This window comes from Emydura macquarii, unplaced genomic scaffold (assembly GCF_026122565.2).
Source record: "Emydura macquarii macquarii isolate MOO-44397 ecotype Brisbane River unplaced genomic scaffold, CSIRO-AGI_Emac_v2 contig_719, whole genome shotgun sequence".
NCBI classification, from domain to species: domain Eukaryota; kingdom Metazoa; phylum Chordata; order Testudines; family Chelidae; genus Emydura; species Emydura macquarii.
The window spans coordinates 4260801-4287215 of record NW_027130856.1 but is presented as its reverse complement, the minus strand read 5'-3'; the positions used below and the strand labels follow the sequence as shown (position 1 = coordinate 4287215).

The following is a 26415-nucleotide window of genomic DNA, read 5'->3' as shown; positions in this document are numbered from 1 at the left end:
AATGGCTGCAACTCAATAGGGATGCCCTAGTTATTCCTTGGCCTCGTGTACTGCTTTATGCATGTACTCTAATTCTCTTACTTCTTATGTGCCTGAACAAATTGGAAAAAAGATTAGTAGCCATCATCATAGCACAGTCTTGGCTCAGTTGGTGTGGTTCCCAGAGCTGGTTTACATGTCTCTGCAACTGCCTCTCCATCTTCCCCTGTCAGTGATTCTCCTCACCTGAGAGGTGAGATCCAAAACACACCCAAATCTCTCAGCACTTTATCTCAAGTCATGGCTACTAGATAGCTCTTTGGTATAGAACAAGACTGCTCCCCAGATATATTAATAGTTCTGCTTCAGAGCAGAAGACCTTCAATAAGGAAAACTTTCTTGCAGAAGTGGAAACGCTTCCAGACTTGGTGCAGTTGCCACTCTGTGCCTGCTCTTGAGTCTTACTGTAGACACATACTCAGTTAAAAACCTCAAGATTATCACTGAGTTCCATTAAAGTTTACCTAGCCGCTATCACAGCCTTTCATGTCCCCGCCCCATTGAGGGGTTTTTAGTTCTCACCCATCCAACCACAACAAGGTTTATGAAAGGCCTGTTTAATCTCTTTCTGCCATAGGACCTCAACTTAGTCTTCAATGCGATGAGGAAACCGCCATGATAAAGGAATCTATGACAAACTGTTCTCGCCTTTGTTTGTCCCTTAATACCGCATTCCTCATATCCATCACCTCGGCTAGAAGGATAGCAGAACTTGAGGCCTTAATGGCTGAACCTCACATCTACAGTGATTCACTGTGACAAGGTGATGCTCCATTTGCACTTTCTCCTATTTCCCAAGGTTTCCTCAGAATTTCCATCAATCAAGAAATTCATCTGCCGGTATTCTATCCCAGGCCTCACTCTTCCATAGAAGAAATGGGTCTTCATACACTGGATGTAAAAAGAGCTCCCGTTTTTACCTAGATCGGACTAGGCCTTTTAGGATTTCACCCAGGCTTTTCATCTCACTTGTAGAATGTATGAAAAGATAGGCGATTTCCACCCAAAGACTACCCAAATAGGTTACTGCCTGCATCTTAAACAGTTATAAAGCCTCAGGGGTTGGTCCTCCTCTGAGAGCCATTGCTCATTCCACCAGGGCTCAATCTTCCTCATTAGCCATGCTGAAAAACGTACCTATTCCAGACACTTGCAGGGCAGCCATCTGCTCCTCAGTACCCACATTTTCCCATCACTACACTCTTGTGACTGCTTTCAGAGCTGACACAGCTTTCAGTGAAGCTGCTTTATGATCTGTACTGAATCCTTCTCCTCAGCAATCTTCTCCATGATGGGGGTATTGCTCAGGAGTCTCCTCAGGTGGAGCATCCACAGGGACACTATATGAAGGAGAACAGATTATTTATCTTGTACAGTAACCTGGAGTTCTTTGAGATACATGTCTCTATGGCTGCTCAACTATCCACCCTCCTTCCCCTCTGCCTGGGAGTCTCTCTTTTTGGACTTTTGTGGTTGAGAAGGAACTGGAGTAGCAGTGGGTTCCCCCCTCCCTATACGCCCTCCTGTCTAGGGCACAGGTAGGGACCCACAGACACTGTAAAAAAAAATATCTCCAATTAAGAGCACACTGTTGTGCACAATTATCCTGATGTGGCACACCCAGAGGGGGACACATCTCGAAGAACTCATTCCTGGACAAGGTAAGTAACCTCTCCTTCTTGATGACTGTACTGATGTCTTGATATTTGGTTAAATACACCCGTAATTTGCCTTCCTGCAGAGGAGTAGTTGCACCCATCCTCAGGACTAATTTAACTCTTTTACCCATGTAGCAGACATGATGAGTGAAAAATGTACTGTTATCTATAATAGTTATATGATATAGAGCTATCTTCCGTGTTCTTCATAGCTAGATACTTGTTTTTAGTAAAAGCTAAAAATCACATGTAATCTCATGATTCAGAATATGAATGGCCCCTAAGCATGGGGCTATAGGGCCTGTGTCTTAATCCAGCCTTGGGTCTATTATCTATCTCATCTTGAAAGATCATTGAGCCTATGGAACATTTTATCATTCTGGCTATTGCACTTTGATATTAAGTTAAGTCTAGGTTACTATATTTTTAAACATTAGTAAATTTTAATATTTTATTCCTCGCCTACTAATAAACCCCAAATGTCTAGACAATCTTTATTCTCAATTCACTTACCAAATTCCATTTTAAAACAAAAGTTGTTAACTTATATAATTACAAAAATTGTTTTAAATCAGTAAGTCTTATTTTTAATCACTCTGGTCAATAACTCTTTGAACACTACTGTGTTTGGGAAGATGATACATCCTGAGGATTTCTCTGGGATGGGGGCAAGCATTGGGAGGAGGAAGGATGCTATGAACCTGGAAAAGAAGTGGATGAAGTAAGTGTTTGTGGTGGGAAGCTGTGGTGGGAGTGATGAGAAATTCACTTGGAGAGGGAGAAAGGTCTGGAAAAGAGGGTCCAGGATTGGGTACTTATGAGATGTTAGGAGGAGAGTGTTTGGCAGATGAGAGAATAATGGTAATAAGTGTTTGATTGAAGTTGGGGACCATGCTGGATGGGTCTTGTGTTCCTCTGTTTTTTAAAGATGATATCCAGATTTACTGTAATTATTATTGTCCTTCTTTGGGTTAGGAATGATGTGTTCTCTCTCTCTCTCACTTACATATACATATATATATAATAATAGTATCATTTTATTCTTTTTTATTTTTGGAAACACTGACATTTTCGTCCTTTAGTTTGTAAAGGAGATTAAATTTACATAATTCTTCTGTTGTTTGTATACTTGTCTGTGCAAATGTCACACCAATGGCATCAGTACGTGCTCTGGAAATAGTGTCTGTCAATTTCAGCTGCAGCTACAGAGCCAGAAGGGGGAGCTCCCAACATTGTTTTTTGTGTGTCTTGACTAAATAGAGGATATTGCATGTTTTTAATATCATAGTCAAAATGGAGGGTCGATATTTGGGTTAGGGAGACTATCTTCCATCCGCTCATAAGATTTTTCTGTATTGCTGCTGTAAAAGATGTGGTAACAAATCCTGTGTTATGCAGGAGGTTGAACTAGATGATCAGAACGATCCCATCTGTCCTGTACATCTTCGAATCTATGAAATCGCAATCTTACTTTGTAAGTTTATTGAGTACTTGCCCAGCTTCCCAAAATGAAGACATTGTTAGTACTCAATACATTTAAATACAAACAAGGATTAAGAGAAATGGAATGTTCTTTTAAAAAATTCTATGTACTGTAGTGCACCAGAGCTATCTAACAGTAACTGAAAAGTGATGTTATAAGTGGCTGCTTATGATGTTGTTATGTTGAGCTTTGTCCCAGAGTAAATTTTAATGCCATGTTATAAACACCTGAAAAAATTTAGACTGGAAATGCTGATGGAGCTCTTAACTATAGCAAATTGAACAACCTCCTGCAACAGCCATTGTCATTGCTTTATCTACTTGAATAGAAAACTACAAGTGATGGAAGAAATAACTAGTGAACTTCTGTCTTATAGGGACACAAGAAGAGTGATATACCATCTATTTGAAGAGAGCTATTCTGGAGCAGATTTTTAATTACTTTTGTTAGGTTACTCACTATCCCAAGGGAAATATTTATATGAATTAAGATTTTTTTTTAAATTAACATAAACACCACTGTATTTTTTAGTGTCTTTTTTTCTGTAAAAATGTTTCCTGGATTTTGAATGCAACACTTCGTATGTTCATCAGTAATTAAAATAGCCCATTGATATTTTGTCCCAGAGGATTTGGTCATTCCATAAAGACAGTTTCCTGTATTGTATATTTCCTGAGGGTATGAGAGCCTATACTTCCTACATATAATAAACTTCTCTTCATCTTTCTCTAGCACCATTAAAGCTACAAGCCTTTTGTTGTAAAAGTATACTAATGAATGGAAATGTTACAACAAGAACAGAAGTCTTGTGTTTTCCCTTCATCATGCATCATCCATTTTAATTAGACAAAAGGCTGGTGAGCACTGTGACAAGAGTCTGGAATTAAAATCATTAATTGATGTCAAGCTGAAGAAAGACGCTAACATGAATTTAGTGACAGCAGGAAAGAAATTAACCTTATTACTTTATTTATTATATTAGATTATTTAATATTTTTGCAATGCAAGTTCAATGCACTTTATTTATGATAATGGGAAAAGGACAAATAATTGATAAAAACTACGTGAATGTTCATTATTTTCTAGCAATGAAACGTACACAAAAAATTCTCTAAAAACAAAAAATCAAAAGCCATGCATCAAAATTTTTAGTTTCTCTTCATAACAGCCTCTTACATATTCTAAATGATAGTCATATACTATATGGTCTGTTTTTAGTTGGCCACATGTGTTAACAAGAACTATCTGATGAAAAAAATGCATCTATCTAAATTTTACTTTTCTATAGAATGGAGGGAAAATATCACTGTAACAAAACCAAAACCCATTTCCCCTGATGGTAATGGTGATTGGAATAACTGAGTTTCTTTGCATCATTGGAAATTTGGACTAATAAGAGCTGACATTTAATGTTAAGCATCTACCTTTACTCCTGAGAAGAAAGGATGACAACAGCATCCTACAGATAATTTGTGACCTGAAAGGTCATAATAAAAGAATAAAAGGAGCGTTATCTTCCAGTAAAGGCCATCTGGAACTATTAAAGTATCAGATGGAGTAAGGGTTGAACAGCAGGACACTCTCCTGCTGTCCTTCCAAATTTCCCAGAGAGACCATAATATTTTTATTGGAAAACACGAACTTCCCACCCCCAGCCAAATATTTTCATAAAACTGTTTTATCTTACATAAAGAAAAAAGGAATTCCATATACTGTAATATAGAGAGACTTTCTGCTTGGTTTGTTACATAACCTACTAAGTGTTCACATATATCTTTAAAATAAAACCATACCGAATTGAGTTGTAAGGTCTGCTTTTGATTTGGCTTATCCCAATACTGCTTAACGCTTCTCAGCAGTGATCATCACCTCAACATCCATATATACAATAGTATTAATTATTCCAGTGTTTTCCATAAAAGTGTGAGCCACAGCAAACATTTTCTGACATCCTGGACAACATTTTGCATAAAATTCATTAGTGAGTATAAGATGTGAGGAAAAAATCAAAATGTGAATTTCTCCTTGGTGCTCTTTAGGAAGGAGGATAGATATCAGTGATGTGTTTGTTCCTTTCAGCAGAGGTTTAGTGGAGAACATTTTAGTGGTGTTGACTGTATTTTTAAATAATGATCACGGGCCTAATGCTGTAAGATGGGTGCAGTGTATAAAGTAATTCAATGGCCATAGTTTTGGTCAACGAGAACACAAAAGTGGAGCATGAGAGACTGAGCTTTGGCTAATTCTTTGGGCCCAATCCTGCTCCCACTGAAGTCTATGAAACTATTGCCACTGACTTCAGTAGATGCTTACATTGGTTCATTGGTGGAATGACAATTGCTAAAAACTATCAGTTTTTTTGTAAGACACTTTTTCTTTTCTATATTCTGTAAGGACCTTTCATAGTTCAGAGATTATTAGATTGTATATTAAAGGTCTGTTGTATCTGAGTCTAGGCAGTACAACGGCTTAGTGCACTCACCCATCTCTGTTGGAAACAGATTCAAATCAAGGATGCATTCTAAAGAGAAATAGAAATCTGCAAGGAATTTTAGAGAAAAATCTTTCTTCGCAAATCTGATGAATTATTGCAAGCACAATAGAATTGTTTTTATTTTTTAATCCAACGTGGCCATACACTTACATTTTAATTCTAAATAACCATTTAAAAAACAAGAAGAGTCATTCCACTATGTCTGTTAACTTGTTAAATTGAACTGTGTTTATTTCTGTTGAACCGAACAGCACTGAAAACCCATAAATTCCTTTAGGCTGCACTACATGAGTCTAACACTTTGTAGCTAGCATCCCTTAAACACTGTGTTTACTCTAATTCTTAAGGACAGTAGCAATTATCTGAATAATCAGAAGGATACCTGATAGCATATTCACAACATGCAGTATAGGCTCCATCCACAGTGCAGCTAGAACCTTCCTTTTGTAACCAGCTACAGGCATAATCATTTTAGCAGGATACAAGTTACATAGTTCAGGTTGACAATGCCATGCTTTTCTGCCCTCACAAATGTGTTTCATGTTCATGCCTAATATTGTGCCCAGTCAGGTTTTTATGGCAGCATTCTGGGATATTTTGCTATCCCATGGAGCCCCAGCAACAGTTGTACACATCAAAACTGGAGATTTTTGTGTTTTCTCCTAAGATTTCTTATGTAAAATCCATAATCCCCTGCCTCGCAGGTCATGCTGGTTTTTTCCATCATGGAGACTTTTTTGTCACTACAGATTGCTTCATCTTCCAGCTTCAGGATTATACTGTTTGTCACCCAGTGCCCTGGAAGCACAGCAGCATGGAAGAGGTATCAGCACCCAGAGTGCTCTGGGAAGGTATTGGAAAAGGAAGCAGAGCTGCATGCAGAATTTGCTGTCCATTTACATTACCAAACTGAAGGCTGAGGGAGTAGACTGTTGGCTAGCCGGAGTTCAGCCTGTTGGAAGAAGGACCAGCAGTTACCAGATGAGACACCTGCGAATAACCAAGCACATTTCTGACATTCCAGCTGGCGAATGGCCTAACAGAAATGTGTGAATATGAGAGCTGCTGTCCCTCTGCATGATAGAGTTATCCCAGCCCACTGGAGACTGGCCACCAACACCAAATGCTCTTCCTTGGCAGAGCTCTTCAGCTTGGGGAAGATCACAGTGGAAGAAATGGCCCAACAAAGCAAGTGCTCCTGATGTAAGCAGGGGAGAGATTGAATGACACTACTGGAGTTTCCAAGTCATGCTTGGATATTTGATGGAACTCATTTTCCAATTCTTTGCCCTTTCAATCAGGCATTGGACAATTAGCTGAAAGTTTTGCTCCTCTGTAGTGGATGACAGGAGTTACTTCCAGGAAGGTAGATACCATTTGGTCTGTCATGTTTCAAGGTGCCGGAACATTAAAGAATTCCTAAAAGACAGACAGCAACGTTAGTATTCCTTCCCCTCAGCAGGGATACCAGCTGGGTTTCTGTGCCAATTGCACTTCTTGGTGACCCTGTATATATTCTCTGTGGCTCTGGGTTTTGACTCCAAGCCCAGATTATAAGGATGAGGATGCGTCAGCTCAGTTGTGTCAGAATGGTGCTTCATGTATTTTGGGAGCCTAGAGGGCCAACACTGAAGAAACATGACACAAATACAGTCATGACTACTTGGTGTGTGCTTCCAAACACCTTGAACACAAAGAAGAGCATGCCATGGGATGCTGAGGCTGGCCTCTGAACTCTGTGCTTGCTATTCCTGGCTGTGCTGTGCAGGTGAGCAAGAAAAGGAATGCTCTGTGCCATTAATTCTTTCACATTTATGCTTGATGCAAATGGAGGGTGAAGAGATGTGAACTCTCCATGTTCCTGCCTCTCCAGGGTTTTGCTACATGACCTTTTTTTTCTTTTCGCTCGTATCTAACATACTAATTTGATGTCTGTCCATAAGTGCTGTCCATAATAAACTGATTTTGATTAAAATGTTCTTCCATAGATTCCACAGAGATAAATATTGGCTTAAAAAGTGAATAAAATCCTAAAAACACCACAAGCTCTGCAGACTATGCAAAGTTGTGAAAATGATATATTGGAGTATAAATAAGATTTTTATTTTTTCAGCCATTGATCACCACTGGTAATAATTCTCACCTGTGTTTTCGAGGTGCCATTGTAAACAGGTCTGAGATCCTGGGGTGGATGGGTAGGGCCCTTTCTAATTAGAAGAGAGGTTGTCAGATTCAGATAAAGGTCAAAGAAAGATACAGGAGACGGTAAATTGCTGAAAATAGGAGAGAGGTTGTCATCAGCCTGAAAGCAGTAGAGAGGGGGGGATAGGCTGACTTACTTGCTGGTACCCCAAGCTAATAAGGCATTTTCCACTAGCAAAGGGGAATATCTGGCAAGAATCGGCTACATGCCAATCCACCTAATGACTCTTTATTGGAAGGACTATCTGGCAAAAATGGGCCTGAATGCTGGCATCCCATTTGAATGACTTAGGTCTGTTGACAGACTTTATGACATGCCATTGGTTTTTCCTGTTTTGAATCCGTTATGCAGAAGCAGGCTAATCAGTGGCAAGAGCAAAGGGAAATTAACTGTTATGGGGAAGCTGGTTCAGTGACCTGGCTTTATCGAACGGCTTGTCATTTAGCTTGTGCCCTTAAATAATGCTGTTTCTATCCTTAATAAACCACTGCTTCAGTCATCACATACATGGAATTGTGACTGTTCAATGCAGACTTTTGTAATACAGTGAGCCTGGGTGGAAGAGGCTAGGATACTGATTATCAGCTGGTCAATAGCCGAATCTTAGCAGTAGCAGGAGCAATACGTTAAATTGGCTAGGCATGTTGCAGACCTGAAGGAGTAGCAAATACCATTTCCGCTTTTATGCGAGGACAAGTTATGCCTTCACAACAACAGACCTAGTGCTTATGCACTGGATGCTGTGGTTCCATTACAGTCCCCCTCCCAGCCTGCTGTGGGCTTGCCATAAACTGCACTCTCACACTGTGCACATTAATAAAGACAGAGGGTAGAGTTTCCAAAATGCCTAAATCAGTAATTTAAAAAGTCCCACAAATGGGATTTAGGCTTCTTTAGGTACTCTTGAAAATTTTACTCCTAGCCAATACTTGAATTAGAATTTTCTTCCTCCTATGGCCAGACCAGCTTATCAATCTTGACTCTCACCTGCAGGTATCTAGGGTTTTAGTTATCCACTATCCACAAATTCAATTTCCTTATGTAGGTCTAGTTATAAGCACACAGTTCAGTCTCTTGGAAAGGGAACAGGTGTCTCTGGTTACTGGAGATCTTATTCAAATCCTTCACCTGATTGTACTACACCTTCATGCAGTTTTTCTTCTGGCACTGCCAAACAATCATAAAACCATAGGGTTAGGAGGGACCGCAAGGGTCAACTAGTCTGTTGGATTTCATTCTCAGGAAGGTGATCAGAGACCTGTCGATACTCCCTTTGGTTTCATTTGGCAGATTTCAAATTGGCTGGAATGATCTCCTCACTCTAGAAAGCGAGATCCTGATATTCTTTTTGGGCAAAGTGTATTGTCTGTTTCTCCATAATAGAGATGGGGGGGCTGATGGTCAGGTCACTGCTATCTGGACAATTTTGTGAGTGGTATAATGTACAGTAATTATAAACCCACTTGCAGCTTCCACGTGACATAGTCAGGTAAGATTTCTGACTTAAGTACAGGGGATAGAGCCCCAGGGGTCATACACAGTGGAACCTACAGAGTATCTCTCCATACTAGTTACTGGAAAGAGACAAAGAGTTAGATTTACTAGTTACCGTGGTACAGTGAGAGGTGCACATCCACAAAACAAATAACCATGTGCCCAGTGACTTGCAGGAAGCCCGAGGGTGCCAGAGTAGGCCTCTAGCAAGAGCAGTGCAAGACTAAGGTTCATTGGTGGTTATCCACATATTAACCATGTGCTGTAGTGGCTTGGTAACTGGATTAAGGAGCTTTATTTCTGTGAAACATCATTTCAAGTGAACAGAATATCGGGAGATGATAGGGAGTCTAGCATCAGTGGATCATCTTGGTAGTGGAAAGTTCTTGGCACAATTATATGAAGTTCAGTGGCTAATAGTGTTGTCATTTAAGAGGTCATCATTAGCCTTAGAAATTAATGCTCCCACAGATGTGTGTAGAGAGAGTTCACACCTTTCCCAATGCCATAGTTTCAAACTGTCTGCATCAGTTGACATTTTCAAGGCTATCTTTACAAACAGATGGTCTTAGGAACTTTTTGCATTTTTAATAGTAAAGTTTGGATTCTTTTTAATGCAGAAAAATTAGTGTTTGCAAAATGCTTTGAAGATGTAAAGGACTATATAAATGCTAAGCATTATTATTATTGTTTAATCCACTAGAAATCTGTAGGCAGGCCCTAAATCCTCAGAATTAGCTGATTTGAAATGCCAGACACAGACATTTTTATTGTCCCCTGTCATAAGTAAATTACATTCAGCAGTTGTCAGTCTAGTATCACACATCACAGAACTGCAGCATGATGGTCAGTCTCTTCTCCTAAGGCAGGATTTAAATAGCAGGAATGAGAAACACTGGTGGGGATGAAACAATGTCAGCAACTGCTCGACTCACCCCTGTTACACTGTGTGTTTTCATTAATATATACACGCACATACATATTTTAATCCCTTCCCAAAATCTAGATTCTAAATTTGCCATATGTATGTTTATTTAATGAAATGCACAGAAATCAGGTAAGTGAAGAGCTCATATACGAAGCAAGAAATCAAAAAGGGTTTAAAAAATTTAAAAAACCTCTTACAGCATTAACTACTCGTGCCGATTGTTTAGCCCCACATGCACAAAGACATTTCAGAGTTAAAAGTGGTTAAACTCGTAGACATTACAGCACAAAGCTTCCTTTGGAACAATAGCCAGAATTCTTTGTGAGAATATGTTTAAATATTTCCTTCTTGTCATGGGAGTCCTTTAAGCTTGCAGACGCACAAAATAATGTTAAAACTTATTGTGTGCCCTGAAGAAGACTGTAAGCCAAACCAGTATTTTAAATATTATTTTAAAAATTTTAAGCAAGACGGGATACATTTTTAACATCTGAAAGTGATACCAGTGTGTGTAGTAGGCCTGTTTTTCTTTTTCTTTGATCTTAAAGCACAGAAAAGTAATTTAAAAAACATTTTAAGGGTCAGTAGAAAGGAACCTCCTAAAACTTTAACCTGAGAATTATGCTGTGTGTTAAACATTACTGATTGTAAATGGCAATTGAATAGCTGGGGTATAATTCACAGGAAAACTGCTGCTTTAATTTACGTGGTATTCAGGCATGAATCTAATTTTTAACTCTATGTATTATAAAATGGAAATGCTGCATCTGACGAAGTGAATTGCAGTCCACAAAAGCTTATGCCTGCAGAAATTTGTTAGTCTTTAAGGTGCTACAGGATTCTCGTTGGTTTTTTTAAGATGGAGAAGAGTTATTCTCTTTTGCCACAGAGGGCAGGACAGAGGCAATGGGTTCAAACTACAGCATAGTAGATTTAGATTAAATCTCAGGAAAAACTTCCTAACCGTAAGAGCAGTCTGATGGTGGAACAGACTGACTAGGTAGGTTGTGGAAGCTTCTTCTCTGGAGGTCTTCAAAAGGAGGCTGGATAGCCATCTGTCTTGAATGGTTAAATATAAAAAATCCTGTGTCTTGGCAGAGGTTAAACTAGATGACCCTTGCATTCTCTTCTAATCCTATGATTCTATGGTGTTATACATGTACGATAGGATATGCATTACTAATTAATTATAGGTAATATTCTACAAACTAGTCTGGGTACTACAATAATTATTGGTGGAACACCTTACTTTATCAATCCTCAACAACAGGAGCTGGAATAAACACTGTGTGTTGAACTATATGTGGTCAAGTAGCTTTGCCCATGATCATCTACTTGAGTTCTTGATGTGAACTATGGTACTGCATTGCTGCAAAAACATGAATGGCCTGTGAACAGATGAATGACAGACTATCATTAAGAAAAGATGAAACTTTACAACGTACATCTTGTCAGAATGTAGATGGCTATCAAACCATGGCTAAATTCACCAGAATGGCAATGTGATATTAATTGTAACATAAGGGATGATCTCACCAGTTGGGTGGGAATGATTCATAATCATCACATGTAACAATCATAGCAGGCATAGTTCTGAGTGACCAATCCATGTTTTAATTCATGGCATTTATGGTTAAATTGTCAATTTTCATGCACTAAAAGGTTGGCTGCCTGCAATATTTGAAACAGTTGTTTAGTCAAGACAGTATCAACTAACACTTCTAGTATGTGATGAAACGATGGCCAGAACCTATCAGACCAGTGCCTGACCTCCGTTATTTATTTTTTCTTTTCAGATAGCAGTAATGTCAACAGATGGTACACAAGCCCCAAAAATACAATTAACAGAACTGCAAAATAGAAATGAAATCTTCAGCTAAAGCAGGTCATTTTCAGGCTCTGGTCCCTTGTGTTACACCTTATATATTATAGAAGATGCTTGATAGAACCTAGTATAGTTAAGGTAGCAAACAAAAATTTGAATCACAACCGCCTATTCTTTGAGTTATGGGACAGTGAAAAATATGTCTTTTTGCCCACTGTGTAACAAATTGTAATCACGCTATTTTTTAACAGGCATACAGCAAAAACAGCAGAAGTTTGAAATTTGTCTTGGACACAGTCCGCATAGAGAACTAGTTTCTTTACTTAATTGAAAAAAAAAATTGTTTCATCTGAGAAAAGCTAGGAGCATTGAAAAGGGGAAACTGAATCATTTCAGTAAAAAGTGCCCTTAACTCTCAGGGTGTGTGTCAAGAGATGTGTTGCAAGCTGATTACTTCTTGATTTTCTGTTTTCCTTACAATCGAATGGAGAAAAAACCCCTAATGTTAATACAAACATTAAATTTTCAAAATCAAACCTCCAAAAAATTAATGTATTATAAAAGTTAACTTGCTCAGGTAAGGTTCACTTGATCATGTTGTACCTACTTGCATTTTCTATTTTTTCTTAAGTGAAAATCACAATCTATTGCTTTTTATTTGTGTATACCATAAAAGCTATTAGAGTCCAAATTCTCTCCAGTGAATGTGAGTATAGAGTCTTGTCGCAATATCTAGCTGTGGAAAGACCACCAGAAAGAACAGGCTGAGGCTGCACAAAGTTTCCATGACAACCGTAGGATAGGTGAGGGGACTGAAAGCAAGTGACTACTACCTAAAAAATGGATAGCAGTGGCTGGGAAGGGAAATGTTGCCAGGCAGTTATTTTGTGTGAGGAATCAATGCTTTCACCCAACATCTGTGGAATTCCAACAGGAATTAAACCTCTTTCCTCTTGGCATAGTGCCCTTCCCTAGTACGAAGGGGTTTGCTAGTACAAGAATGAAAAATTTACATTTCCCTGGGTCTTCTTTACTGAATCAAATCTGGGATAAATCATGTTCCCAATGGTAAACTTTTCAAAAGTGCCTAAATGATCTAGAAACCGAACTCCCATTTTCAGAAGTGACTTAGTCACTAAGGCGTCTATCTTACTGAATGTCAATAGGACTGAGAGCCTAAGTGACTAAGGGCCAGATTTTAAAACATATTTTGAATTTCAAATTTGAATATGAAGTTCGAATTTCAAATGCCTAGGCATCCAACGCCCATTGAAATGAATGGGAGTTTGCCACTAGGTGCTAGTGGGCTGTGCTGTAACTGAAAACACTTGAGTGTGCAGATGTGCCTACAATATTACCCTAAAATGACTGCTAGTTAGTGAGGAAAATACCTTGCTTTGAAGAAGTATATTATCATGAATAAAAGTGTTTTCAGTATTTTATTTTTTTTTAAAAAATCTGTTTCAGCCTTTTTTTAATTTTGCAGAATTCAAGCTAAAACTCGGGAATTTCGAGAGAGACAAGCTCGTGAACGTGACTATGCCGAGATCCACGATTTTAACCGGACATTTGGATGTGAGGCTGACCCAAAGTATGCTGGAATTTCTTCATATAACTCTTCCACAAATAGTGGTGCAATGACTTTGAACACCAGGCCCCAGAGCCCCAGGGAAGGACAGACAGTTGAAGCGCTGTATGCCCAAGTGAAGAAACAAAGAAATTCAAAGTCTTCACCTGTAGACAGGTAGGCACCAGACATCAGTCAATACTATGTTTCAAAATTCAGCCTCATAATGTTTTTGCCATAAGAGATGACTGTTCATCAATTGTAAAGCCAGCCTGCATTTTATTAATGGCTCTTAAAAAGCCTTTATATAGAAAAATATTGAGTTAACACAAATTAAGTCATAAAGGAATGAGAAGCACAAGCTTTTGTAATGATTCTAACCTTTCATCTCATTCTTAAAGTGGTTTTGGATCCAAGATTCACTGTTTAGTATAAGTCAGATTACAGTCAGACTTGTAACAGCCTCTGGTTTAATTATCAGATGTTTTGCTGATATGATTGGAGGACAATGATCGTTCTGAACTCTGTTTGGAGCAGTTATTTGAGCTGTGCAAAACTCTTGTAATGAAACCAAAAGCCAGGCAAAGCTTACCTGCATTCTGATTTTATTGCAAATCTGAACCTCAGCCCAGTTTTGTGAACCTTTTGAGAACATCTAGGCCAAGTAAGTGAACCAGGACTGGCTTTGAGCCAACTTCACATATATGGGCTCTGATGTGAAGAAATTTGTGTGTGTGTGAGAGAGAGAGGGGTTGTTTTGGTAGTCATGGAGAGAGTTGTTTGTTTTTGTTAGTTTGTTTTGGTGGCCAAACTGTGCTAAATCTGTCAGTTTTGCATTGCTTCATTCCAAAATCAGGTAAAACTCTGCTCCATTTTGGCTGAGATTTGAATGCACTTGAAAATTTGCAGCAAAAATTGGGATGCAAAACTCCACAGTCTAAAACTGTCAAAAATTGTCTAAACTTTGGTCGACCAATGTGGCAAAGTTCACACAGCTCTGATTATTGTCTTGTTAGTTCATACTCCTGGCTTAGTAGTGCTGCAATTTCTAAACTTTGAAAAAAAATAATTTTAAAGTCCTAGTGTAGAAGACATTGGTATAATTCAATAGTATATGTATATTCATTGCAGATATGTTTTAGCTCATAGAAGAAGAGGGACTGTTTCTCCACACACCCCTTTCCTCTCAAAAGATAAATGCTGCAGCACTTACAATAATCCAATGAAACCGTTTCTCCTGGTTACAGTGTTTGAGGTCTGTAACCTATATCAGAATAGGACTTTGAATTTGCATTTTTCACTTAAATGAACAGACATTAAATTCCCATGGTACCGGTGATGATATAGCATTTGTCCTGAAGGGGATGTAGCTATCACCTATAGTTTAGGTGATTGTTTAGTGCTATTTTTAATAGAAGGATGGAAACTGTTATGGATAACCCTGAGGTGGACCCAGTGGGAAATATTTTTTTAAAAAGGGGCCTTCAGCGTGGCAGAAATATGTACACTATGACAGAAAAATTTGCCATCAGACATTGAGAACTAATGAAATTTCAAGTGGACTTTGCCAAACATCTTTATTAACATTCAGTAACATATGTCTGCCTTTCCTTTTTTCGATCATTCTGCTCTTCTAAATTGCTTAGAAAATATGCAGTGTGTAGGGCCTATTTTGTGCATAAAATAAAATGTTTATAATAAATACAGTCTGAATATACTGCTTATTTATTTAATGTGGGAAAACTTATGTTTCTAAACAAAGACTGTTTTACCTTTAGGCTTGGGATATTTTATATACCTTCCTTTTTATTTATCCCTGTATTGACGACTACCAATATAAGTAGGTGCCAGAAATCACATCACTTTTAGTGACCTTGAAAATCAAGATAGTCTGTTGGATAATATGGTTGCCACACTGACTTTTACAACTGTTTTTGTTAGACCAAAGACACTGTTTCATGCCTGAGTTAAATAATCATATGAACAAAAAGAGTTATCTTTGATGAAAACCTGGCAGGGAGAAAAGTAAGACCTCCCTGACCTAGCTAACTGTGTGTGATTGCTGATGAAAGAGCTAGGAGAGTGAGAGAGAGCAAAAGTGAACTTATGGCTGGGATATTGATGGACTGTGATGATAATCAAGAGGGCAGAATTGAAGAGCACAGTAGTCTCCTGTTAGCACCTTCAAGCTGTTCTATTAGTTATAGAAGTCCAGGAAGTACAGAGGACTCCACTAAGGGCCATTGAATCATGCCACAAGAAAAGGAGAAACCTAACACACCCATCAAAATTGAAGAAAAAGCAACTCAAAAGCTAGAGTTGGAGCAGAAACAGCCATCTGGAACAAAGGGTTTTATGAAACAGGGCAGGGAGGAAGCAAGGTTCACTAAAGGGAAGAAAGACAGGAAACCTAGCAAGTATGAACTTAGGAAAACTGAACAGTTAAAACAAAAAAGGAAGGGTATTTATTGATTCATATTTTTAAAGCACCCATCACAGTAGTTAGTATCTGGGCTCTATGACATAAACTTGTCTAGTACATGGAATGCTCTCCAACAGGACGCTACCTCTCCGCTCTCTCCTCCCATGTGACTTGTTGTTAGAAGTTAAACTCCAAATGGAGTTGGAAAGCACCTTCATTAAGATAAGGATATTGCAGCAAGTCCCTGCAGCTCAGGCACAGCTTAATCTCTTATCAAAACCTTAATCTATGGGCCCTTTGCTGAGAAGCTTGGCATCTGACAGATGAAAATCCTGTTTGAATGCAGCTACCACTCTGGGGTACAGAGATGAGAGACAGTCTTTGAGATAACCGGGTCCCAATCTGTTTAGGACTTTGTGAATGAAGACCAAGATCTTGAATTGATTTAGTATTCAATAGATGGGTCTGGAGATGGTGTGGTATGTTCATAAAAGTTCATTCATCATGTGTGCATGTCTTCTTTAGCTTGTGGGCTGCTGCCTGCTTCACCAACTTTATCATCTTGGTGACCTTTATAGTTATCTCCAGACAGAGCATGTTGCAGTAGTTTGGCCTGGAAGTACCAAAATTCTAAATCTCTCTCAGGTTATCATCCAAAAAAAGGCAGCATCTCCTGACCAGCCATTTCTAAAGACATTCTTTGACCTTGAGGGCCTGAGGTTGTACACTACTTTGACGTGCCTCAGCCCTGTCTCAACCTTCTAGCTTCTTGTCACTATCTTCCAAGCTCTGAATAACTTTGCCTCTCCGTCTCATCCACCCTCATCTTGTTTCTGATTGTTTTCCACTGCATCCTCTTAAATGATGCTGGCCTTATCTGCTTTTTTGTCATTTCCCCACACAAATGTCTCCAGGCCTTTTCCCCGTGTCTTTTTCTCTTATGCACTGACTGCCCCCTCCTAAGCTTGTTCACAAGGCCACTGCCCTGTCAACAATCAAGTTTGTGCTGATGCCTCACATCTCAGGATGCCCACAGGGAATCTGATAACTCATAATGGCTAATTTGAGAGGTAATTGAGAACGTTGTTTATATTAATGTTGACATAAACGTATGTCATGATGTAAGTAATCACCATTTTGATTATAAGCTGTACCCATTTGCCCTACTCTATCTGTTTGTCTTTAATATGTAAGCACTCCTAAATAGAGATCCCCTTTTTCTTTCTCTTTGGAAAGTGTCTTTTGACCATTATGGATGCTAACAGAAATGACAAAAATAGTATTTCATCAGTGGATCATCTGGCTAAATGTCGTTAGAAGATTCTAACAGCATCTCTGTCTCAAACGTTCAGTTCATATTAAAAGTGAGGTGGTTTAGCTGGGAAATTTTATTTCTATTACAGCTTTGTGTTTAGTGCCAAACAAAATTTGACATTTAAATATGTTTGAAAAGTTATTTGAATTTTCATGTGACAAAACCTGTAAACAAAATGTCTCCAGAATAGCTAGCATACTATTGTTGAGAACTTATGTCAAATCTTTCCTTAATTTACAACAGAACTTTGTGTCTATATGTGAGGCCATGGTCAGGGTTTGTTTTTCTGGAGTATCCTTAGACTTCCTTTATTTTCATCAAGACTAGCCATCAAGTTGCGTAACCTTAACTGTCATGCTACATGAATGATAACAAGTAATAGATAAAGCATGTAAACAAACAGCTGTTCATCACTATCTTGTGAAAGTTGGTTTGTGTTACGTGTAAGGATGTTGTAGCAATAGCACCTATTGTCCTGGTAAACTATTAAACAAAAGCTGTCCCAAAAAGTTCTTTTGTATCCCAATATTTCTAATCAGCGTGCTTCTAAAAATCCATTTTTTTTCTTGCTGTGTGGGGGTGCTCAGATTTTTAAATGTACTGAGAACTGTTACGATGTTTGACAAATTTCTGCAACACATTGAAAAGACAAAGAAATCTGTGTTCCGGAAAGCATCTATCTACACCTTTTCCAAAATGTAAATAAAAATGATGTGTTATAATGACAAAGTAAATGAAAAGAGAAAGAGGTGTTTGCTTACTAACTGGGGATATAGATAATATAGTGTTCAATTCTCATGAAAAAGTTAAAGTGCTTCAAACTGCTGCTAAATTAGTCATGACAGTTTGGCTACAAGAATTCTCTATACAAATTTCTGAGCACCCTCTCTAGAACTTGGCCCTTTTCCTCAGTAAATTTCTGTGTGGGATTTCAGATTGTCTCAGAATTATTTCTGTATGCAGAATTTAACTGAGGCTGGAGGAAAACAAATCAGTGACAGGTATTGTAAGGTGGTTCTTCTATAAGAAGGGTAGCATCAGTCAGGTCATATATATAGTTTGACGTGAAGTTCTTCATTATGAATTTTTATGAAATCTTTGCAATTTCAAGCCTGCAGTAATGTAGGCAGATAACAAGCCTCAATGATTTTCAAAATCCATTTTAAATCTTAATGATTCTAGTCATATCAGATTGTCTCTTGTAGCACTAAACATGATGTTTTCCAAATCAGTCTCTAAGAATTACAGTAGGTGGTTTTTCTTAATAGAGAAGGAATGTATGTGTTTGATGATGTGCTGCTGTGAATCTAAATAGTTTGATGAAGAATACTGAAACTGTAACAAAACCCATGCAGTTTGAGAAGTTGGTTATCAGTTCACCTGCAAATATATTAGTTGTCCTTGCTATTAGTTCCATTCTGAGTTCTAATGATTTGCACAAACAGTTTGTGCTGCCAAGACTTTTCTTAAATGTATCATCTCTTCACTTTAGACATTAAAAAGAAAGAAATGTGATAGAGTTCATAATGTATGTTTATTTTACACTACCGGACCAAAAAGTATCTTGGGAATTCCTGTAGATATGGCTTTTAGTTTAGCTGAGAAATGTGTGTGTAGTATGTTTTACGTCATGCAGAAGAAAATATGGATTGCTGATCAATAATATTTTTCATTTAGATAACGATGCTATACAATCGAGTTTTTATAGCTATCACCTAACATCCATAGTTGAAGAGTCCATAGAAAGACAGCTCCTAATGGGCATTTACTGGCTGTCGCCATGTAATCATTTCCCACCAAGAGTGCATTGTCCTCAAATATAATTGAAATAAAATAGGCACTGTGCTGCTGTAAATCTAAATAGCTTGAAAATAGTAGGCTAGACTCCCCCAACTCACTGAGGACACTTTAATGGAAACATAAATACATAATCATATGCTTTTTGCATGCATTTGACCATTAAAAAGAAAAATGCCCATTTTAGAAGAAGAGACCTCTATGAACTGGTTTCTTTTCCATCAAAACTGGAATCAAGCTATGTCAAAGAAATATTTGGGGACTTGGGGGGGGGGGAAACAACCAAAAAGGTTTCCTTAGCTATCATCTGTTTAATACTAAAAGGCAACTGCTGTTTTAAAAATTTAAGGTCACACTACATATTTTTATTTGCTGCTTTTACAGATGAGAAGGAGCATTTTATATAGATGTTAACTTTTATTTGTTCAGTAGAGTTTATCTCTGCTTAACTTGAGATATGAGTTATGAATTCTTCAGAGTGGCGCACTCTAATATAATTTAGAAATATATCAAAAAAGTAGAATAAACAGACTCATTCTTTCTGGCCTATGTGAAATAACTCTCTGTAATAGCCCAGTAGATCACAAAAGCTATGAAATATTATATAGTAATGCTAGGATAAATATTTGTTTAAAAAAAAAAAAAAAAACCAAGACACCCATTCTGTTATATTAAACTTCTCTTTTATTAGTAATGTCAGGCAGAGGAATTTTCTTTGAGGCCTGAGGTATCATTCATGCATATAGATCTAAGCTTAGTGTCATACCCATAATAGATGAAGGTACGAGTTATTACTCAGAGTGACACACCCTGTAAGTGCCTAGATATTTCTTTTTCTCTTATACAAAAAGAGTGATGATGATTCTTTCAGTTGCTAGTATAGGAACATCATTGCAATAAAATAAAAGACCAAGATAATATAAGCCACCTAACCAATAACATTTTAAACTGTTAACTACCTGGGTTGAATAAGGCTTTGAGTAACGCCTACCACACCCAACCTTTGTTTGTTGCCATCCTTCCAATGGACAGTCTGAAGGCCTTGTCTACACTACAAAGATAAGTCAACTTATGTTAAGTTGACTTACAGCCACTGCATTAATTACAGCATCCTCACCGGGAGCACTTCCACCGACCTAAGAGGGGCAGTGTGGGGAGATGAGTGCCCGCTCTCTCAGCTCAGCTGGCTGCCCCACAGGCTCTTGGGCTCCCGATGGGTTGCCTCTCCTCCAATCCCCATTCCCTGCCTGGGGCTTCTTCCCTCCCCGTCGAGCCTCTCCAGGGTAGTGGGGGGCAACTGGGCTCTGGCCGCCTGGCTTTAGGTGTGAAATTGACAAGAATGACAGCCAATAGCCGATGTAAGGAACGTAGTGTCTACACTGACACTACACTGAGACATTCGATCTATACTGACACTGCGTCGCCCTAACTACACCGACGTAAGCCCTACACCTCTCGTTGAGGTGGTTTTATTGTGTCGTCATCGCAGGGGAGTTACATCGGTGGGAGAAGCATTTCAGTGTGCACACCTTCACTGTTTTGTCGACAAAAGCTGACTTTTGTTGACAAAACTCTGTAGTATAGAGCTTTATTCTCCACCCTTGTTCTTGTTCAATACTATCTTACTCCACAAGTAGCTGCACTAAGATTATTGTTATGGGGCTCCTTCCAGATTAAGGTGCTCCTCCATGTGAGCAAGGGTGACAGAATCAGGCCTGTGTATTGTAAGCTTCTCAGAGCAGGGACATTTGTGGTGCTGTGTAAATAATAGTTTTTTAAAAATCCATATATTTTCATTAGGGTTACCTCAAAAATGCAGAACCCTCTCATTTATGCCCATTTAAGGCCCCTTTACATTGCCAAAGTGGTGAAAAGAGGCTTAATGTAAATAAGAATAAGTGGCTTTTAAGAATGGCATGCATCCTATCCTGGGTAATTCATTGACAACATTGTGGGGATTAGCAGAATAGCTAATAGACATGTCTGTCCAATGCACCAAACTGAAAATAATATCTGAAAAAAAAGGGCACATTTGGCTTGAATTTCTCTTCCTTGTGGTATATTCCTCCTGTGATTGTGAAGAACTGCAGATGGGCTAGTAAATGGGGTTTGAGACTCAGTGGGGATCCTTTCTGCCTGCTTATATTCCATTTGATTTTAGCACTTACACTCATACTTTACATGCAATTCAGTGCATTCCTGTTCTTCCACTGCCCACACCATAAACCAACAACCCTAACCCCCTAGACTGCCTAAAAATAGTTTGCTGTGGATCTAAGGACCATTAGAAACTAATAGCACTGGTATTCTGTGGACTTAGGTTGCTTTCCTTTTTCCTCCTTCAATCTTGATGGAATATAAAACAAATTTTAATATAAATTCATGAGGATTTATGTAGAGCCCCTGTTGTGAGGAGTATTTGCTGTGACCCTATCAGGTGTTTGGGTTATGACTTGGGTGAGGGGGAAAGGGGAAGATTTACAGTGAGCTCTATTTAAAACCTTCACTTTAATTACTCAAATGTTCTAGATTCTCTTTGAATAGATCCCAAGGGCTGACACTGTTGTGAGAACCACTTAATTATACATTTACTACAGCCTCACTGAAACCCTGGAATGTTTGCTTCTTTCCTCTCCAAACAGGCTTGATTTGTAATCTAAAGGGTGACAGCTATTTGTTGTTTTTCCAAAAACGGAAAGAGTTAGTGCATCTACAAATGTTTTCAATGGGAAAACGTATGGTAAGATAAGAAAGAAATGAACTTCCTATGGAAGGTTACAAAGCAGGAAGTGAACTGAGTTCCACCCAAAAGTACACCTTGTTGCTACTATATCTAAAAGTTGTCATAATTTTCCGTGAGTAAGCAATACCTCAGTTCAGTTCTGCAAATGATTTATTTAAATACAACTACTGTCTGTGGTAAGCCAAGATATTATAAAAAGTGGAATTTATCACAGCAGAGATTCAGAACTTGTCACCCTTCACTCGTCAGGATACAATACTGTACAATCTGTATGCAAAAGTGGAATAATAAAGCATTCTGTTGCCAGGATATGAAAGAAGAAAGCAGCTTTTACTTTCTTCGTGCTGTAAAAGACAAAGCTTAATAAAAATAAACTTGCATAATGTTTTTCTTTCGTGTGAAGGAATATTTGATGTAAAAGAGGAGAAAAAAGCTGGTGTTTCAGGTGTCTAGTGATTATCATACATTTTTATTATGCACTATATCTGTACTGTAGAAGTTTTGTGGTTTTCTTGTTGAAAAAAATATAGCAAATGCTCTTCAAAAGCATTAAAATGCTTTTTGAAAAGCAATAGCTCTTTCAGTTCTTAAAGGAAGTGTTATATTCTTCCCATTAAGTGCTGTTGACATCTGTTCCCTTCTAGTCCTGTTGACCTAAATGTACAGTTGGGGCCTTGCGTTGTGCACCATAGTTATAGCACAGGGCGCTCCATTTGTTCTAGGCACTCAGCATGGACATATACACAGATTTTAAAAAATCTCTAAAGGACAGTCAGGTGTAATGGACATTGTCTGGATTTTCTTGGGCATTATTAGTGCTCCAAAGGTGGGAGAAGAAAGTTTTCAAGAACTTGAAATGGAAATGCTGGAAGAAGAAAATTTGCTACAGCATAACTTTTCACAAGCCTTCAAACAAAATGAAAACTTAGGCATTTGTTAATATCTTCCTGCTGAGCATGAGCCTCAACAAATAGAAAGCAAATTTGCTTCCTCTTATACCTTTGGTTGTCCCTTCAGTCTACTGGTCTCCTCTGTTCTTTTGAAGTACTCAAAACCCTTGCACTCTGAGCACTTTAGAAAGCAGGGTTTTTATATATTTCAGTGTGCTTGCCTGATCGTAAGAGTGGAGTAGATAGGCAGAGGTAGGGGAGAACACTATGCATATGAAGAAAAGTATTTATCTGCTCATTAGGGAAAAGCAGAATTTTGTTACTGTTGCAGCACTTATGTTTATAGTATATAATGTTTATAGTTTCCAGGCTAAAGATGAAAGTTTGCAAAATGGGTATTATGGAGGTGCCACTTGCAGCTCTGTAGTTAATTTGAGTTTTACACATAATTTATGAAACAGGTCAATTTTTGGATTCAACAACTTTTACAAATATCCCTTTTAAATATGCATAGGAAGCAAAAATAATCAGGATTTTGGATAATCTCTAAATCCAACAATGGTCTGTCTCTCACCATGCTGTTCTATGTACACAGTACTGTTTGCTTTTGTCCCGTGCATTGTACCCTTTTGGAGCACAATGGGCACTGTTGACTGCAATAAACAAGAAGTAGTTTTAGATCAGTGCATGTCAAATAGTGTTTGAGGAAATATAAGAATAGCCTTGAGGAGGAGGGTGGAAATACTGTTTAACATGTACCCTTTCGTGAGGCTCCTAGTACTCTCACCTCTTCCCTATTTAAAAAAAATAAATGAACTGAATTACCTTGGAGGAGAAACTGCTTCATGCTTACATCCCTAAGACCTGCTCTGATTTAATGCATGGATATGTCTGTTATACAGGAAAAGTCAGGCATTCCCTATATTTCCACTATTTAGGGCCCAGTTCTGCAAACACTAATGGGCATAGTAGCCCAATTTCCTTTAGTGGGACCACTCATGAAAGCATAATCTACCCTCAGTAGTAAATATTTGCAGGATCCAGAGGCCTTCAACTATAAGTAAGTTACAGCAGGGCTCATGTCTCTTTGAGGTATCTTGTACAGTCCACTGGTACCTCTTAACAGATAACATATGATGATGATAATAGGGGAATGGTAGTATAATAGTTAATTTCTATAATGTTCTTATAATTAGCAAACTAGATTTGACCCACTGTCATGATTAGTGTCTTATTTACAACTAAAACAAACTATATTTAACCACGCTGTTTACTCTCATAGCCTGGCTTGTTTGTTTATGTGACCTAAAGCATATCCTGCTTCCAATCCAAGTATTACATAACTGACGGAAGTGGTGCAGCCTTGTCAGGGGGAAGACAGTCCTGTACAGAAACTTTTAGGAAGGAAATGACATCACTGTGTGTATGTGTGGGAAGGTTTTTTTTAATGCCTTTTAACATCTTGTGAGCTGATTTAATGGTTGTGAAAAGTTCCAGACTGACAGCCCTGGAAGTTGAGTAGTTTCTTTAAGACCCAGTTTAACTTTTTCTCGGCTGAAAAAATACAATGCTTCCATCTCTTCCCCTCCTGTATAACCAGTAGTGTATTGTATTGGTACACTATAACTCATGGCATAATTTCCTAAGAACTAATAGATTATATATAAGAACACTGAAATCTTGTTCCTTACAACTCAGACATTGAGATGTTTAGAAGTTAAAAGGTTTTTCACATGACTTATTTTATATTATTATGATTTTCTGAACAATGTTCCTGTAACATCAGTTGTATTTACTCTCCACGGAATTATTTTCGATCCCTTAAAATACTAGTGACATTTAAATAGGTTTTCAATCTGATATATTTGACTCATGCATGCAGATCTTTCATAGATTATGGATGTATGAAACATTTTTACAGTTAATAGGCCAGATATTTGTAACTGATAAACAATTTAGTCTGCCCTCATTTTATGCAGTTTTATGTGATGTTACAGTATTAATTAATTTGAAAGAAACATGACAAGAACAGTTGTGCTTCATTTTAATTTTTATAAGCCATCTAGTAATTTAATATTAATAGATTTTGTAATACTATATAGCACTTGTATAATACATTATATTATTTAATAAAAACGTCCCCTGCATTCAAACAGTGAACAATTAACGCAGGTGTCTTGCACACCACTTGTGTCCTTAAAACCATGCATACCCTCAGTCTTAAGATTAGAAGGGACCACCAGATCATCTCTGACCTACACAGGTGACCTACACACCAGCACCACCCAGCACCCATACAGTAAACCCAACAACTGAGATTAGATGAAAGTACTATAGCCCACACGAGATTAAACTACCATGTGCCACTGGGAGAAAATGTGGGGACCAAAGTGCACCAATGCCCAAAGCCCCTGCAATGTCTGGGAAATGATTAAATGTAAGATATATCCAGATAATGAGCGACCCACACTGCAGAAGAAGTCAAAAAGTTGCCAAGGTCACTGCCAATCAGACCTGAGGGAAAATTTCTTCCCAACTCCATGGTTAGACCCTCAGTGTTGTGAGCAAGAACCACCCATCCAAACATCTGAGAGAGAGAATGCCTGATGCTACCTCAGATCCCTGAATGACCCAACCCCATCCAGTATCCCATCTCCAGTCAGGGCCATCTCCTGATGCTTTAGAGGGAGAAGACCGAAAAAAGATATCCATCAGAATACATTTGGAAGCGAGAGAGTGCCTTCCTGACCCTTGCAGGTGGCTGGCTGAAGCCCATAAAACATGAGCTTTTAGGAACATAAAACAGGATTAGACACATTAGTATGAAAGGGCAGCACAAAACTATTAGTACCATCCTTTTAGAATGTGAATTATTGGAATCCCAACCCCTTCCAGGTATCTGGCACCCAAATATCTTTGTTACTCCCAAATCCCAGTTATCATTGGGAAAGGAATGCCAGAAGAACATGGTCCCCGTAGTAAGAGTCCTACTATTGGGCATCTAAGAATAATCCTTCTATCAGCACTTTCATCTAACAACACAGGAGATAGAAGATAACAGCCTCAATTTTTGGCCTATACCACTGAGACATGGTTTATTATTACTTCTAGCTCATGCCTCCCATGTAATGTAATAGTTGTTGTATATGGCATTGGGGATTATGTGCCATAAAGAAAACACTACAAGACTGTCTGATTTTCTTTATCACTGGCATAATAAATCTAGTATAAAAGTTGTAAAAGGGTTCCCTCTGTGTTGTTTCATGTATTCTCTTAAGTTGATTTTGTCCATTTGCCTGAGATCATCTACATGCATAGTTACTAAAATATAGTCACATGAACTCACCCCTTCCCAAGGATAGCTTAAATACACCTCAAGGAAGGAAGAAATGCATCTGTGCTGTTTTAATTAGCTAGGTGTGATTTAAAGGTTGCTGAAATCAAAAAGGCTTATTCATTTTCCATCAATAATCATTTTCCTTAATATTTCATCAAAACCTGCTGATTTGGAGACCACCTTCTGGGCTTTGATTCATTATGACTGCAGACATAATTTA

General features: G+C 38.2%; 1 protein-coding gene across 10 annotated transcripts in view; it reads left to right on the top strand.

The window, feature by feature from the left end:
* Positions 1 to 26415, top strand: part of PARD3 (par-3 family cell polarity regulator) — a 641307-nt gene that overhangs the window by 497874 nt on the left and 117018 nt on the right. For 9 of the 10 annotated variants that reach the window (XM_067542623.1, XM_067542631.1, XM_067542629.1 and 6 more), the window contains one exon: positions 13611 to 13868. The exons of the other annotated variant lie outside the window; for it this stretch is intronic. In XM_067542623.1, coding sequence (XP_067398724.1) covers positions 13611 to 13868 — 258 coding nt within the window. The remainder of the gene's footprint in view (positions 1 to 13610; positions 13869 to 26415) is intronic. 10 annotated transcript variants of the gene reach the window in all.